This window comes from Vidua macroura, chromosome 3, assembly GCF_024509145.1.
Source record: "Vidua macroura isolate BioBank_ID:100142 chromosome 3, ASM2450914v1, whole genome shotgun sequence".
Lineage (NCBI taxonomy): Eukaryota > Metazoa > Chordata > Aves > Passeriformes > Viduidae > Vidua > Vidua macroura.
In genome coordinates, this window is record NC_071573.1 from 57990365 (window position 1) to 58008314 (window position 17950).

The 17950-nt window shown below is 44.5% G+C and overlaps 2 protein-coding genes across 3 annotated transcripts in view; one reads left to right on the top strand and one right to left on the bottom strand.

Annotated features, from left to right (window-relative positions):
• The window catches only part of PCMT1 (protein-L-isoaspartate (D-aspartate) O-methyltransferase), a 36140-nt gene extending 33831 nt beyond the window's left edge, over positions 1–2309 (bottom strand). For both annotated transcript variants that reach the window (XM_053972743.1, XM_053972744.1), the window contains exon 1: positions 2051–2309. In XM_053972743.1, coding sequence (XP_053828718.1) covers positions 2051–2309 — 259 coding nt within the window. The remainder of the gene's footprint in view (positions 1–2050) is intronic.
• Positions 2310–8597: 6288 nt separating this feature from the next.
• Positions 8598–17738, top strand: NUP43 (nucleoporin 43). Its single transcript, XM_053972742.1, has 8 exons — positions 8598–8738; positions 9123–9245; positions 9505–9582; positions 10493–10670; positions 12257–12392; positions 13271–13422; positions 15261–15383; positions 16647–17738. Exons 1-8 carry the CDS (start codon positions 8619–8621, stop codon positions 16859–16861), a joined length of 1125 nt encoding a protein of 374 aa, XP_053828717.1. The 5' UTR covers positions 8598–8618; the 3' UTR covers positions 16862–17738.
• The last annotated feature ends 212 nt before the right edge of the window (positions 17739–17950 follow it).

Sequence of the window (17950 nt, forward strand, 5' to 3'; positions counted from 1 at the left end):
TCCTAAATCTGTTCCAAACTTTAGCAACAAGGTATCATCCTACCTGAGGAACTCTTACTTGAAAGTTATGGTCTTAATTCAGCAGCTGTTCTGCACTGATAAAGCCCTACACCAGGAACAGAGTCCCACTGAAGTTGACAATGCAATCTTCCTGCAAGATCAAAGGCCTCTTTGCTTCCACAATATTTTACTGCCAATCCACTCTTTCCCTGTTTTACACCCCTCAAAACATTTCAGCATGCATATGCAAAACAAAGGGAAGGGGGAAATTACGATCAGTGCATGCTTTGAGATTACAATATTGAGCGCTTCTATTTTACTTTCCTCTTCCTATACAACTATTGCAGTATACGAACTACAATGGTTTTTAGCTTTGTCATCGTTATTTGCAACGCCCTAAACAGTTTCCATGTGTTGAAAAACTCATTGTCTTCTGCAACAAAGAAACTGGTTTTGCCTTCAGGTTCTGAGCGCCCTAGACTATTATGGCAATAATTGCTTTTTTGGATGTATTTTGGCGTTTAACGTTGATTTTTACATCAGAAAGTTTTTCCCTGCTGTGTAAGAGAACAGTATTTCACTAAAACAGTATTTCTATCCCTTTCAGTTGCAAAACAAAACAAAACAAATGTATTGCAACACTTGTAACTAGAGAAGTTATTATCAATTTATTAAACAGATTTTTTACAACGAAACTCTACAATAATTAGTAGCTTTTACAGGGAAGCTGAAAGTCACTTCAGTTTGTATTATTCTGCTGGATGTGATAGTTTTCAAAAAAAATACTGAGAAAGACCACAGGATCAGATGATCCAACATAAGCAGAGAAAAGGAGAAAACAACAAGAGTGATTCTCCTATGACACCAGAATAATGTGGAGGCCACACAGATGAACTTGTCTATGGTGTTGTAGTATCACTAAAATAGGAGACACCTGTCATAATACAGGCTCCAGATCTACATCCATTTACATCTAGGACACGGACTTGAGAAGAGGAAGGGAAAAGGCCAGAAGCAGAGACGAGAGACACTGTAAGTATATTTAAGAGAGGTTAGTTCTATTCTAATATGAAAAATGGAAGCTCCGAATGCATAAGGTGTTGTCTCTCTGTCCTCTCAGGACCTGCAGACTTCAGGATATACTGAAGTACATCGGCGAAGAAGCGCCCGCCCAACAGCTTCCACGTTCAGCACGGGGACAGCACAAACCCTCGGCAAGCACAAGAGAGCGCCCAGTGCCGGGCAGCCACCGCAAAGCTCGGCTGTCACAGCACGAGTCCGCAACACCGACAGCTCCTCTCCTCTCCCCGCGGTCCCAGCCCACCCCTCCGAGCGGAGCCACTCGGGACCCCGCCGGGAAGGGGGGAGGAGGGACTGCTGCCACACGCCCCTTTCACCCAACACAAACAGCCGCGGCCTCTTCGGCGCGATTCCCAAACCCAGGCGGCTCCCGCTGCGTTGTTCAGCCCGGGCCTGAAAGACCGGAGGGCGCCCGCCGACACCACCAGTCCCGCCGACCGGAGCGAACCAGATGGACGCCGATCCGGCTGCGTGCGGGGGTCACGGGCCCTCCGGCACTGCCGCCGCGGCCCCGCCTCAGCTCGCACAAGGCAGACGGGAACGAGGCGGCGGGAACGGGGCCGGCGATGGGGGGACGCGGCGAGTAGGGAACAGCCACGGCCGCCGCACGGCGCTTTCCCTCCGGGATCGCCATCGGCGCCACCCTTCCCGCCGCATTGCCTCCCGCAACAACGGCCCGGCCCGGCCCGCCCTGCGACACCGGCCGCCGCCCGGACACACACCCCTCCGCCCGAGCACCCGGGCACGCACGGACACACCCCCGGCCGGACATAGAAACACGCACATACAGATACGGACGGACGGACAACGCGGGCACACGCGCCCGGGCGCCGGTGTCGCTCCCCGTGACAGCTAGCGGCGGGTCGGGCGGGCGCCGCGGGAGCGCGCGGTCGCTAACGGTCACCGGGCGGCCGGTGACGGCCGCCCCGCAGCCCAGGGGCCCCGCCCGCGCCCCCGCCCCGAGACTCACTGCGGAGGTTGTGGATGAGCTCGGAGTGGCTGGCGCCGCCCGACTTCCAGGCCATCGCTAGGCACACTCTGCGGAGCAGGTACAGAGCCGCCTTCAGCGCCGCGACTGCGCACAGCAGCTTCCCCAGGAAGGACACAACCTCCAGCGCCGACACAGGCGCCGCCTCCTCGCCGCCTCCTCCCGCGGCCGCCGCCGCTGCGGCGGCCGCGCGCTCGCCGAGGGGAGGGGCCACGCGCCCACCGCCCCGCGCGCCCGACATGCCCCGGCCACCGCCGCTCCGCCGGCCGGCGCGGTGCCCCCCCGCGCATGCGCGCCCACCGCGCCCAGGGGCGCGCGTGGGGAGATCCTCGCGCGCCGGGGCGGAGATGCACAGCGGCTGCTCCCGGCCCGCGCGTTTTGTCGCCGGGACCCTGGATCCCGCGCTGGCGGCGAGACCCCAGTCCTCCCCTCGCCTCAGAAACTGCGGCGGGGCGGGACGGGTCTGGGGGCGCGGGTATGTGAACTTAGGAGCTCTGTTAATTAATGAGATAGCGAAACGGCAGCTCGGTGCGCACGCACTTTCCTCCCTGCCCCGGCTTTAGCCACTCCCGTGACACAAGTCGGTGCACGCCGGGTACCGGAGAAGGCGGTGTCGGGGCGGGAGAGCCCCATCACGGTGGCTGCGCCGCCAGCTCCGGGCTCCGACCCAGCGCGCGACCCGCCGCCCTTGCGACGGAACCAATTAGCGGCGTCTCCCGGCGCGGTGTTTTGCATGGGGCGCGCCTATTGGCCGCGGCCAGCCCGCGCGGACCAGGCCTACGTGTTGGAGGCTGCCATTGGTCAGGTGGCGCGGGAGCGGCGTGGTCCGTGCGTGTCCCGTGCGTGTCTACGGCAGGCCACGGTGGGGACGGGGCAGGGCGGGTGCGACCTGCACCCGGGAAACAACGCGAGAATGGGAGCGGGCTGGAAGGATATGGAGAGTTGGCATAGCCGTACATTGGCTAAAGGCCGCGAAAGTATCGATGTTTCACGGGAGCATCTAACGGTGCAATACCGATGACGTAGGACAAAGTTACAAATTAGAATTCCTTTTAAGAGGTATCCAGGACAATAGCTCAGAATTTAGTAAATGCCGTTGGGTCTTTATTCTGTCCCAGCCTTAGGCCCATGATGAAGTAGCAATCTGAAGGGAAAAGTAGCACCTTCGGATTCTCCCGCAGCTGTGACGTAAGGAGGAAAAACAGAGAATTCATTTCCTACAGTCCTGTAGTATATCTCCCTCCTCTGAAACTCCTTTATGATTAACTTTGCTGCCAATATTCATTTGCCACCTGTTATTTATACACGTTTGTATTGTTTAAAGGGGAAGCATATATCATCTTTGCAATTTTAGGAACCCACTGTCAGTGTTGTGACTTCTGCCTTTATGCTGCCTTCTGGTCCCTGCAAATGGGCTGCACACACCTGGGAATAGTTTTGCAGCACTTCCTTTCTTAACCAGGCACACTGGCACAGGTTTTTCATCCACATGGTGCCAGACAGCAAGGTTTTCACTTCTTGGCTTTTAAAACGTGAGAACCTATGGATAGGTTGGCCCTAACAATAGTATATTGTATAAACATTGGGGGAAATAAGGTGTCATCTAGCAGATATTTCAAGTATTTCTGATACAAAGACACAGCCTAAAATACCACCATGGGAGATTACACAGATTATATCTTCTGTGAGACAGCCCATCTTGACTATGAGTGTTGAACCTGTTCCAGCTCCACACAACACATCTATTTCATCCAATCATTGCTGGTTCAGGTGAAGAGGTGAAGGTGGGAATCTGCTTCTCTACTTTGCAGTCTGTCCAGGGCAAATCTGACAGTTGCTTAATGCATATACCCTAGACTTCCTGTCTGGTTCTTTTAATCCTGGAGACAGATCTACTGCTTCATTCTGTGCTCTCCATCTAACTTCTCCTAAGCGTGATCTGGCAGCTGCAGTCCGAGAGAGGCTCCCAGCCTGTCCCAGAATATAAAAGATCTCCCTGATACACCCAGTGGGCTGAGAGAGAAGGAAAGAAGCCATGGAGTTAGAGGAATTCCCAGAGGGCAGCATGTACAGAGAACAGACATTGTAAAACTACAGCATAGAAATACTTAATTGTTTTAAATGCAAAAGACATTTTCTATTGTCAGATGCAAGCAAACTGCATTGCTCTCTCATAGAGAGGTTGCTGCCAAGAAAATAGCTGGCCCATGTTTAAAAGCATTCCAGGGATACTTACCCCCTTGGGAGACCAAAACCACAACAGAAACCATTTACACACAAGCTGATGCTGCTTACCAGGACCAGCTTGAATTAGGCTTAGGCTTGTCACAGAGCACTGAGAGCAAGCCCGAATTTCTCTCTTAGGAGTTTGCAGTCTTGCCCAGTTGCTTTCTGACTGAGTGGACCTATTTGCCATGTTCTTGACATGAGTATTCAGAGAATGAAAATAAGTGTGAGCCTTCCTTAACAATATCTGGGGTGTCTTGGATGGATATCAGGCATGTGTGAAGGAAACAGCACTTGGCTTGGCAGGCTTCCAGGAGCTCTAAGACAAGCCAAGTAGCCTCGAAGGGCCCTGGGAAACTAACATGCATCAATAGTGGCAGGATGCACCCATTTATGCAGTAAACAAATGGAGGAGGCCCTAACTCTTTCAGTTCCACGATCCCAGGCCATGAGTACATTTTAAAAACCTGTTAGGAGCACATCAATTGAGACTAAACTAAAAGCAACATAGACATTCTTTACTAGTGTAAAATACAAGCAGAATTAATAAAAAAACATTGTTTTCTGGCCATCACCCTTCATGTGAAACCTGTCCATTTGCTCTGATACTCAGGATTTCTGTATCCTACTCCAACTCACTTGTTCAAATCATTGTGAGCACCTTGGTCCCTGGATGCTCACTGTCTATTGCAGGCACCTCCATTTTCCACATGTAGAGCCATTTCCCTAGACTCTCCAGGGAGCTGATGCATGGACAGTCCTCTTAGAGAAAAGGCACAGGAATGCCAGCAGCCAGAGTGGGCCACCATATGATTGTTCTGACATGAAGATCCCACTAACTGTAAGCACATCATCTGTTCTTCCTTTGCTGCACATTCACCCACATCCCAATCCTTTCTAGTTGTACTTACATACATTTATATATAAACCCCTCCAAGCTACTATTTCTGTTTGATTCCTTCCCTCCCACCTCATAAGCCCATTAGATTTTTAAAAATTCTTTGAATTTAGAAAGAATTTGAAAAATTGCTCATCACTGTCTGCTCCCATCTGCTTCTGCATACCACAAGCAGAAATTTCCTTGTGAAATGTTCCTGCTGTACATTTCCGCAGTTATGTCCCAAACCCTACACTAATTGGCTTTTACACCTACACTCCCTCCTCTTCTTGACTCCATTCTATTTTTTAACTTAATCACTCTCCTTCATCTCATTTCTTTTCCTATAAGCTCAAGCCAGTTTGATGTGTACCTTCCTTTTTTATTACCATTTCAGAAGTTTACATTATTTTGAACTCCACATCCATGTTTTACCAGCTCTGCACTCAAAGATGAGGTGAGAAGAACTCAGTAACATCAATGACTTTCCCCATTAGGGAGCAGCAGAACTGGTACCCCTTCATGAAGGAAGGTCAGTCTTCCAGATGAGACCTTCCAGATGACACATCTAATCAAAGCAAGCAGAGCAGGGCTGGGGACAGAAATGGTTTTGCCATCAAGTGAAGTGACAAGTCAGGCCCCAAGTCAAGCTAGCCACCAAGTTTGGGCAACACGGCTGAGCACAGGCGCCCCTACAACAAGCTCAGGCCAAGAGCAGGGTGTCCCAGCCCGGATAGGAGCCCCAGCCAAGGGCAAGGCTTGTGACTGCACTCAGGGCTGGGCCCTCTGCTGTTACATCTGCTCTGCACTACACTGCACTGTAACTGTACTCGTTCAAGAGAATAAACTGGGCAGAGCTCCAGGAACTCTTACCAGCTGTAGACATTGTTTTGGCATCTCCAAATAACTTTCTTTAAATATTGTTCAATGATGATTGCAGAAAAGCAGATTATAGGCAAATCCAGTTCAGAATTAGCTTTATCCTGTCCCAGTACAATCACTGATCTAGTAAGTGCCTTTGTTCTCAGGCCCCCTACTTTCTCTGAGATAGACATGCTTTCAGTTTTCTTCCCTTTCACTCACACTCCCAGCTTTAGCCATATTTAAGGGTAATCCATAGATGCTCCTTGTTGTCTTAGCTGGTATGCTTGGACCCAAGGCTTAGAGTCAGCTTAATCTAGACTCAACATCTTGAAAACTACAGAAATACATGATGAGGCGTATTTTCTCTTTGTGCTTACTTGCGCTTTTTATATGTTTATTTAAATCTGCCATTACACTGAAATTATATACTAACACAGTATACATCTTTCATAGGGATCAAGCACAACGAATATATTTAAAGGTTTACAAAGCAGCCCTAAATCTGCCACAGCTCTCACTTCCGTCATATAAAATGCTGCCAACATTTTCTTTAAAAAATGTAGGACAGGGAAGAAAAACTGTGACTTTTCTTTTCCTCTAAGTGAAAATAAGCATCTATGTCCAACTTACTTCCCTTAATACTTCCCAAATGCTTCTGAACAAGCAATCCTGAGCAAAGAAAGAAATCATTCAAAAGCACAAGGTAAAATAATACACACAGAAATCACAAACTAACCAACAAAAATATTTGCCTAATAAAACTTTTCAATAATCCCAAAGTGTTTTCTATTCAGACTGGTCTGTAGCTGTATTCTGAGGCTGCCTATTGATATTTTTCATAAGTGTTGTAAGAATTAGCTGAAAACACCCTTGGAGTCAAGAGTGACTTGCAGAACTGCTGTGAGCAGCTTAATAAGGGTGCCAGAAACATTTGCTACTGTAGAACAACAATGCTACTGCCGTGTGTAGCAACTATTTTTTTAAGGTATGTTTGCAGTATGGTAGTCTACTATAGCATCCAGCTTTTGGAATATGTAATGTGTTGGATTCTGCTGAATGTAATTATGGAAGAAAAAGTTAAATGAAGTTCAAAAGATGCATGAAGCACATAAAATATCAGTGGTTTGGTATCACACCTCAGGGATTACACAACAGTATAGCAGACTTAATGAGGAACTCAAAACTGCTGTATAGACAAAATAGGAAAACTGCAATAACACAGTGGAAAATTTGTCTAAGCCACTGTTATGTCCATCTGACAGAACCTCTGAGATCGGGCAGCATCAGCTTTGGAAAAAAATGCAGCAGAAAACAAAGTTGTAAAAATCTTTGTGAGAAAGTCCCTTACTGGACTGCAGTGACTGGATCAATGGTCTCATCCTCTGAAATGACAGCTGACTACACAACTGTGGCAGCCTTTAATTTTACAACTAACCTCTGAACTTTTTATTGCATAGCTGTTTAGGTCTCAAGTGAAATGCTAGAAAGGAAGTACCTGTGTGCTCCTCTTTGATTTAACATACCATTTAGGACAAAAAAATATTCTGTTTATTTCTGTACAGGTAGGAATCTGTCAGAGCAATGACTATCACTCGGAAGTACATTATCATGGTTTAACCCCAGCAAGCACCAGGCAAATATTTGGTCACATAAGCCCCACAAACTCCCCCAGCCCACCCCAGGGGGAATGGGGAGGACAACTGGAATAAAACCAATGTAAAAAACATGTGTTAATAATAACTTATCTCTTAATAACTTTAATAATTCAAATAAAAAATACAAACAGCCTGTCCCTAGGCAGTAATTGGTCCCTCCTGGCCAATGTTCCCCAGTTTAATCAGTGCGTGTGATATTCTGTGGTATGGAATATCCCTCTTGCCAGTTTGGGTCAGCTGTCCTGGCCATGCTCCCTCCTGGCTTATCGTCCACCTGCTCACCGGCAGAGCGAGGACTGAAAAAGTTTTGATTTTGGGGTAAGCGCCACTCAGCAACAAGTAACACATCAGTGTGTTGTCACCGTTGTTCTCACATTAAATCCGAAACATAGCTCTGTGGCTGCTACTCGGAAGAAAATTAACTCTGCCCCAGCTGAAAGCAGGACATACTTAAAAGCAGATCTTAGACCAGAAATGCTTAGTCGTTGTGTAAGTCACTCATTTTGAGAAAACAGGAGTCGGTGCATGTAAGGCAAAGGTGACATACGGACACAACGTTCCGGTGGATGCGGCCCAGCCGAGCAGACAGGTAACACAGCTGCACGATCGCGTCATCCTCCGCTTCCTCCTCTCCGAACCCGACCTACAACCGACACCGAGCCGATACGCGCCGGTGCAGCTGCTCTCAGGGGCCAGGCATAGCGCCGCGCCGCCCCGGCCCGGTCACCGCGGGCAGCGGCCGCCGGCCGCCTCCAACAGAGGGGCCGCCGCCGCCGCCGCCGCCTCAGCGCCGCTCCCGGCACGGCCCGAGCGCGCCCCCGCGCCCCGCCGCGCCCCCGGCCTGTCCCTCCGCGCTCGCCGTCGCGCCGCAGCCAATCAGCGCGCGTGGCGCGGGGCGGGCGGGAGCGGGCGCGGGGCGGGCGCGGCCATGGAGGACGTGAGCGCCAAGTTCGTGTCGCAGAAGATCAGCCGGACGCGCTGGCGGCCCCTGCCCGCCGCCTCGCTCCAGCCCCCCGACCTCTTCGCCACCGGCTCCTGGGACAACGAGGTACCGCCCGGGCGGGCCCGGAGGCGCGGCGCGACCTTCCCGCCGGGGCGCGGGGCGGGTGGCGGCGGCACCCCACGCCACCTCGGTCCCCTGCGCCTCCGCCGCTTGGTGCGGGAGAGCGGGGCCGGAGCCGGGCGTGTGCACTGCCTGGCTCGGCAGTCCCGCGCTTCGCTTGGCCGTGCCGTGCTCGCATCCCCAAGGAAGCCGTGGGGCCGCCCCGGCGCACGGCAGCGTTATCCCCCTGGGCAAGCGCTTCCCTCCGGCCGGCGGCGGCTTCCTCAGGAGCGGTGCGCAGCCCGCAGCCTATTGCTTTCCCTGGCTGAGGCTTATTGCTAGGTACTTTCAGAAGCATTTTCGAGTAAATGTGGTGTCGTTTTCGTTCAGGATAACAGGATCTCCATTTGGTCTGCTGGCGACCTTGGAAATGCGGGCCTCAATGGTGAATATCATGGAGAACCTAATTTGCTGTGTGACATCCAGCACAACGGTGATGTTATGGATATGCAGGTAAAATACCTGTGTTGAATAGATCCGTATTTTTTAAGGGCTTGTCACTTAGAATAAGTTGAGTGAGAGTGAACTGTCAAAATGCTGAGATTGGCCAAAAAATTCTTCCAAAGAAAAAGTACAAAGCCAATCAATATTGCTGTGTTTTTCGTGGGTTTGGTTTTTTTCCCCTCCACCTACCAATAATTTAGGTTAGTCTAAAGTCAGAATTATCACCGTGGTACTAACATTGGCTAATAGCATTCTTATCTCTCTCTAGTTTTTGGATCAAGAGAGAATCGTGGTTGCCTCATCAACAGGAACTGTAACTATATTCCGTCATCATCGAAATAACCAGGTATGTGACATGCACTGGCTTTAAGATGCTATTCTCTGTAATACAGGTTACTTTGATCTTAGCATAAAAAACATCTGGCTACCAAAATTAATTTCTTTTTAAAGTGTGTTAAAAAAAGCTTTGACTCGACACGTACGAGGAAAGAAAATAGCGTTTTACACACATGCTACATAAACTAGATTCCAGAGTGAGACAGACTGGGGTACCTCCTTGTCTGTATCTGTAACCAAACAGCCCATTCATTGAAAACATCCTTGAAGACATTAGAGTGTTTTGGGGCGGTAGATATTAATGGGCTTCTACATGCCTTATCAGAGTTTTTGAATTCTTGAACTAAATTACTTCTTTTTCAATTCTAACAAATTATGAATGAATTCTCATGAGTGTCATGTGAAGGAAGATATGTAAACTCTGTAGCCTTTTGCTTTGGTTATAAATCACTGGAAATAAATGCATAATTACCTTTTTATGTATGTACACAATGTCACAGTAAAGGTGAATATCAGTTAATAATTTGGTGTGGTACCTAAAATAAACTAATTTCCTTGCAATCAAGATCTGAATCTGACCTTTTATTTTCTAAGGGCAACTGTTCTTTTCCCCTGTCCTGGGGAAATAGACATCAGCCTAGTGAAAGGCATTTTACAGTCCATAGTGTTATTTCTAATTGCTAGATCATGTGAACACAGTGGTTCAGAGAAGAAATAATTAATGTTTCGTAAAAGGGTTGTGTGCTTAAGAGTTGATGAAAATTTGGATCTCTTGATTTGTATTTGTATAGGAGGCTCTCATTCCCATGAAATACTGTGGCTTTCCTGGAGCTTGTTTCTGGTTTCATGAGTATTCTGGAAGATTTGTTCTATTGGGTTCATTATTTAAGACCATAATTTCATGTCTGGTTACTACTTAGACATTATCTGCTGACCACCGGTGGGAGAAAGCCCATTATCATGTGGATCAAGACACAGCTTGTGGTGGAGCAGCCTGTACAGGAGTCGTCTGCAACAACCCAGAAATTGTCACCGTTGGAGAAGATGGTAGAATAAATCTCTTCAGGGCTGATCAAAAAGATGCAGTAAGAACTATAGGTATGTGAAATACCTGGGTTTTTAAACTAGTCTAGTTTGGAGGGGGTTTGGTTTTCAGCTTATTATAACAAAATAAAAAATTAGTTTAATATGGATTTCAGTATTCCAAGTTGAACATGTTTGTTCCAGATTATTCCTGTATCCCTCCAGAACTCAAATACTTGAAGCATATTTCAGATGTATTTCTATATTCTATATATATTTCTATATTCATCTTGGTATTTTTAAATTCATGGTTTTACAGTAAAAGTTGGAGAGGTAAGAGAGAGAACATCTTGGAAGATGCTCTCAGGTTCTTCAGAATGGAGTTCTGTGGTGTAAGCAATCTGTTTTGCTGGTTCCCAATTCAATGACATCTTGACATTTCCCAGGTACTAAGCTGAGTCCTTAACTTGAAGATAGAACTCTTATACCTCATTCAATAGTTGCAAAGGAATGCCTTGGAATTTTTGTTATTGTTTAGTGGATTTAAGAGTACAGTACAAAGTGCATAGGTTTGTAGTTAGTTAAGGTAGGAAGAAAAAAATATCTAAAGTTAGAGTCTATGTAAAAATCTTTTGGAGCCATAAAGGTGTATCATTGCTAAACCATTTAGTGTTAGCCTGTCATAAAACTTTTAATCCTCTAGAACTTCAGCATTCAGTAATCCAACATTTCTTTTTAATGATGTTTTAGTGAGTTTTTTCTTCCCCTCTGCTTTAATTTAAACAGTAGGAAGAAAAGTCATTCAAATGTCTGTAACTAGGCATCAGTGTAACTTTTTTGTCTCAGTATCAGAAAATATTTCCATCTTATGCAGAAAGATAATAATTTGCCTGTATTTTCCATATGGGCTTACACAAAGAATTTTAAAATACTTGAGGTGAAAGTACACTTAACAAAGTTACCCCATCATAATCAAGATGAAAAGTTTATATATAGTAACAAAATACAAGAAAATAGTGTCTGTTTTTCAGAAGGCCTCAAAAATTTCACCTCAAAGCTGTGAATTGCTTGACATTGTAAATTACTGTGACGAAAAGATGCACTGGAGAAAAGGACCTGAAAAAAAAAGGGCTTTGCTATTTAGTTATTAACAAGCACAGCATAATTTGGATTTAACTTGGCAGTTCAGAAAAGGTCTAAAAGTTGATGAATTAAGTGTTTCTGTATAAAACTGCTTAATACTGTCAGCCAGTTACTGTTCCTTGTGTTTAGAACTCCATTATGAAAAGCTCCATAGCTACTTCCTGTCAGTAGGTGCTGGCCATATGAAGAAAACTTCTGAGAACCATAAACTTGGTTGAATTAGTTCCTCTTCTAGGAACTACAAAAAGAAATCTTACGAATCAACGAGTAGTTTTGTAATCGCCAGAGCTAATTTAATACATCTTACAGATTTGTCTCAGTAATGTTTCATACAGTAAGCAAGGAAGGGCTCCTTTTTCACAGGGTATTTGCAGATACTAGGGGGTCTCTGACCCTGAAACTGCAGAGGTTATGCACATGTTTAAGCAACTCTGTTCTGTTCTCTATTAAGAATTACTTTGTTGCAATTAAATGGAGACTACCATTCCATACCAAAATGCTCTCCTCATCTCTTGCAGACAATGCAGACAGCAGTACACTCCATGCAGTGACTTTCCTTCGCACAACTGAGATCTTGACAGTAAACTCAATTGGACAGCTAAAAATATGGGACCTCAGACAGCAAAGAAATGAGCCATCTCAAATATTTTCTTTGTAAGACTTCCTAAGTAATTTGTTTTACTTATTTACTGAAAAGCATGTGCTACTTCGTATAATCTGATTCAGATCTTTCCTAATAGCTTCCTAACAATAGGATGGTAAATTACTGATTTTTTTTAAAGGATTTTAACTTCTTTGGTACTTAAATAAGCAAAAGGCAGACTGCTTGATGGCTGAACCACTGTTGTGACTCAGCATTGTGCTTAGCAGGTCTGTTTTATGATTTAACTTTTGAAGGACTATTATACCTGTACACTTCTCTTTTTTGAGAAAAAAACTTTCAATCCTCAATCCCAAACTCTTTATATATGCTTTTCTTCACAGGCCTAATGTAAGGTTTCTGGCATTTGAAATGTATTTGAATGGTAACTTTGTGCCTTACAAGGTACTGTGAGAAAAGAAATGGGCTAAATTTCAATCCTGTTGTTGTCTGTGTAATAATTCCCATTGCTGTGCCTAGACTGTGGTTTAGGTACCTGATTTTGTTAGTGCCTGGTCTCCCTTTTTAACTCTTAGTATATACTAAAACTGTAAATATATCATGCATCAGAATAATATTATTATAGGTATACGTAGAGTATTATTTGCCTGCAAGGCTTCTCACTCCTTTAAAGCTGTCAGATGCTGTGTAGATGTTCCATAGGGCACGAAACCCGTTTGTAGCTTCATGTTATTGCCATACCTCTGGTTTCCAGTAGATGTCATGTGCCTTCAGCCTGGGGTGGTCAGATGTTAGAGGAACTGAAGGTCCTGTCGATACTGGTACCTCGCTTGTCAATGCTCCTGATGCCAAATTAAGAAGGGGAAAATAGAAGCTAAATAAAAAATTCGCCTTTGGGTTATTTGGTTGTTTTGTTTTTTCCTCTTTGCAGGGCAGGTGACAGAGTTCCACTGCACTGTGTGGATAGGCATCCCAATCAGCAGCATATTGTGGCCACAGGGGGCCAGGATGGAATGCTGAGTATATGGGACATCAGGCAGGGTACTATGCCAGTGTCCCTGCTAAATGCTCACGAAGCAGAAAGTAAGTATCTGAAATGGAGGGGGGAGAAGAAGGTGACATTTTAGAGAAGTTTCTGATTCCTGTAAAAATATGTTGCTGTAACTGTGGTAGAAAACAATCACATACTTGCTATTTCATTGAATCATAGAATGGTTTGGGTTAGAAGGGACCTTAAAGCTCATTTACTTCCAACCTTCCCTGTCAAGGGTAGGGGCACCTTCCACTTGACCAGGTTGCTCAGAGGCCCATCTGACCTAGCCTTGAACATTACAGGGGTGAGGCATTCACAACTTCTCTAGGAAACCTGTTCCAGTGCCTCACAACTCACGCAGTAAAGAATTTCTTCCTAATAACCTAATCTAAACCTACTGTCAGTTTAAAGCCATTCCCCTTCGTCCTGTGACTACATGCCCTTGTCCTTCATGTGTTTTAGCCTAGCTTCTAGGAGGATTTGTTCGATGTTTTTCCCAGGACCAGAGCTGAGGCTGACAGGTTGGTAGTTCTCAGGGTCTTCCTTTCTATTCTTTTTAAACATGGGTTTGTGGCCATCTTTCCCTTTTTCCAGTCCCCTAGTACTTCACCGGACTGCCATAGCCTTTCAGACATGGAGAGTGGCTTGGCAACTACATCATCCAATTCCTTCACAACTCTAGGATGCATCTCATAGATTTATGTACATTCGGGTTCCTTAGATGGAACCTGAGCTTCTTGTACAGTGGGAAGGACTTTTCTCCCCCAGACCCTGTCTTGCAGCCCACCCACGTGAGAGGTATGGGAAGAGAGGTTGCCATTGAAGAATGATATAAGAAACTTGTTGAGTAGCTCAACCTTGTCGCTGTCCAGTATTACCAGTTTTCTAGCATTGATTACTGGGGGCGTACACCTTCTTGGACCTTCCTTTTCTGGCTGACATACCTGTAGAAACCCTTCCTGTTGTTATTTTCATCCCTTCCCAAGTTCAGGTCCAGCTTCTTCTTAGCCTTCCTCACTCTGTATCCCTAACCTTCATCTCTATACTCTTCCCAGGATACTTATACTGCTCCATGTTTTCATCTGGAAAATGTGGCTTCCTTCTCTGTACAGGAGACTGTTTTTATCTAAAAGTGAGCTCTATCTAAACTAAAAGTAGACTTAGTAAGCAATTCTTTAATGAGCTATTAGATGCATTTGATCAGAATGGCTGTGTTTCTAGCAGGGTAGGTGTATAAATAGCCATGGAAGCTAGTGCAGATAGAGTAAAGCAGAATGCAGATACTAACAAACTTGAAAACATGAGGAAGAAGGGGAGACTCAGAATTCATTTGGCGTCTCCACAGTGTTGAAACAGCTCACTTCCCTGGTAACTATGTGAACAAGACAGCAATTAATTTTATGCTGAAAATCTTGTGATTTGATGCTACATTTAAATTAAAGGAGTAAAAATATTTCTTGATATTAAATTTTACTGACTTAAATGTCTTCTGCAGTTGTGGTATTTAGACACAAAATAATGTGTGTCCTGGGAAGGAACGTATGCTATGTGTCGATTTAAACTTAACAGTTGGGAATATGACATGATAGTACACAAAATGCCTGAATTCAGATAAGACTTTAATAATTTTCACAGTACTGAAAATGCAACAAAATAGGATCTTTTTCTTTGTTTTTCTTCTTTACCACTTTACCCCTGCCAGCAGAGGGAAAACTGCAGTATATAACTTAGGATGGGGCTTTGGGTTTCCTACCCACACAGAAGTAAAAACGAAAGGTTTTGATGGAGGCATGGGTTCTTGTAAATACATGTCTATATCATACTATCCAAATACTTTGATCAAAGTACTTGAGACTTTTTCTGAAGTGGTTTTGTTTGATACTTCCAGTGTGGGAAGTTCACTTCCATCCCTCTGACCCTGATCATTTATTCACGTGTTCTGAAGATGGATCTCTTTGGCACTGGGATACTTCCACAAATGTATCTGAAAAACCATCTTTTCTTCATCAAGGTATGGATGTTTGAAGTCCATCTGCACTGAATTTGTCAGTTGGTAACATCATTACAGTCAGTGTTCTCACATGACCCAAGTAATAACACAATCTTAATACAGAAAATTAAAAGCAGCTTTCTTTTCTTAGAAAGCAAACTTAGATAAGCACTTTTCTTGGAAAAACTACTTATACGGCAAACAGTTGTGCAGGGCTCTTTGTGGTCTGGTTTGGGTTTTTTTAATCTGCTACCCTCTGACCAATGTGTGAAGGGGGACATCTATGATTTCAAAGATAGACTGTATTCACTTAAAAATCATCTGTATGTAGAAAAGAAACAGAGGCAGCCTGACTGACATTATTGAGTCTCCAAGGGAGTTACACTAACTTAGAATACAAAAATAATTTGATAGGTTAACGAGATAGTAAAATTATGAATTTACAATTCAGGGTAATAATTGGAACTTTCAATAAATGAAACTGGATCCTTTTGCATGGTGGTAGGATTTTAAAGTTATGATACTGACTTTTAATACAAGCATTTATTTTCACATTCTAATCACAAAGACTGCTAAGTGCTTGCCACATTAGACCGTAGTGGGGAAACTTCCAGATGTCACCTGCTGCTTTTGGCCTCAAAGTTGTCATTCAAAGTTAAGTTTTATCTATGGAAATTATAGGATTACTAATTCAAGTTGGACTCTGCATGTTTTCAAGTATATGAAGTATAAATCCTTTAGCATCACTTCCGACACCTGCTACTCTTTATGCTGACTTATGGTTCTTACAGTGTGAGACTTCAATTTGAATGTAAAGTGTTTTGTGGAAAAAATTCAAAGTCAAATATAGGTTTATCACTTGCTGCAAAATAGGGAGGAGGAGCAGTAGGGAATAAGTGTTATTGTCACAAAGCTGAAAACCCCAAATAGAGCAAGACACTATAAACAGACTTGTGTTCTTGTACCCTTGCTTTGTTATCTGGCTAGAGAAACTTGAAGGTACTTTACACTGTCCAGTCAGATGAGTTAATAGCTGTTGTGATATATTTGTTGTAACTGAGGGTAGAGCTGGTAGATAATTTTTGTAATTATTTCAAGTACTTGATTTTTTTTAAGCTTTTTTCCCTTAATTTACCAAAGAAATGACATCTCAACTACTCTGAAAATTGACTTAAATGTAAAATTATATTTTCATTATGTCTGACCCATATCTACTGTGTTTCTCCAAATTCTGGGAATATATAAACAAAATGGAAACTTACTTCTTTGTCTTCCTTCTTTCAGGAGGAAGAAGCACTGCCTATCTTTCCCACAGTACCATTAACCAGTCTGTAGTAAGTGCCTGGCTAAGCAGTGATCCGACCAAAGACCGCATGGAAATCACCAACCTGATTCCAAATCAGACTTTGTCTGTGAATAGTTTAGACGTTCTAGGACCATGCCTGGTATACGGTACTGACGCGGAGGCTATTTATGTGAACAGACAACTGTTTGCATGAAGTGACTGTGGTATCCCTTTGAAGTATTGACCAGCTTGAACTATTGGGAAATGTCAGGTTCGTTCTTAATGCTACTCGCTAGTCTGTTATTGGCGTGTGTAGGAGAGGCCTCAGCTTGGTCCTGGTGCTGTGGAAGAAGTGAGGTGCTTCACATTCTGACAGCTGCCACTTGATGCTCCAGGATGGGTAACTGAGCAAGCTTACATGCCATTTCTTCCCTGCTGCCTGCTTGGCTTTGACAAGCAGGAAGGTAGTCACTAAGGGCAAAATCTTTGCCGTAAAGCGATGTCCATAATACACATGCACATAAAAACAGAAGAAAAAGTAAACCCTGAATTTTTATTTTTCCCTGTAAAGATATTTTTCAAGTATCATTTTTAAAGCGAAACTGTGGGCTTTGTGGAAATTCTTTTTATGTCACCTGAAAGAGATAGGGTTTTTTTTTAACCTGAGTTTTTATATATATATATATATATAGGGGAACATAACTGTTAATGTTAGTTCATGAGTTGGAAGGAAAACTGTTAAAGCTATGAAATGTAAAAGGTTCTATAGGAATCTAAGCATTCTAGCAACATCATTTTGAATTATTCACAGCTTCATCATGGATGCTACATGTTAAAACTTGATAATGCACCAGTAAATCTCCCAACAGAAAAGTGGGGTTTATAGTTAAGAAGTAATAATTGACAGATGTGTTGGCTGTATTTTCAGGTGTAAGAACAAGACTTTCTAAACTTGACACATAGTCTTTGTCACAAATTCACATCTGGTTTATTGAAATCTTTTGTAAAGTTTTAAATTTTGTTATTGGCATTGTACCTGCTTTTTGTTACAGAGAGCCCTTTCTCTTTTTATTAAAAGGTTTTGCACAAGAGTAGTTGTCTGACTTACTAAATAATTCAAATAGATGTGCTTGCAGGAACGTAATTGGAGTGAGCCTGGGTATTGAGCCTGAAGGATGGAGAAACCTCTGTATTTGGGGAGGAACAGGTTAGTTATGAGGTGTTACATGGCCTTTACACCATAACCACTCCAGAGTGGTACTTTAATTCACGTCGGCGCGAGTGGCCTGGGTCTGCCGTGGCA

Excerpts from the sequence above, each read along its gene's own strand:
- NUP43 (XM_053972742.1), top strand. The coding sequence starts at position 8,619 with ATGGAGGACGTGAGCGCCAAGTTCGTGTCGCAGAAGATCAGCCGGACG. Across the intron at positions 9,246-9,504 it reads GTGATGTTATGGATATGCAG|TTTTTGGATCAAGAGAGAAT; the intron begins GTAAAATACCTG and ends ATCTCTCTCTAG. Across the intron at positions 10,671-12,256 it reads AGATGCAGTAAGAACTATAG|ACAATGCAGACAGCAGTACA; the intron begins GTATGTGAAATA and ends CATCTCTTGCAG.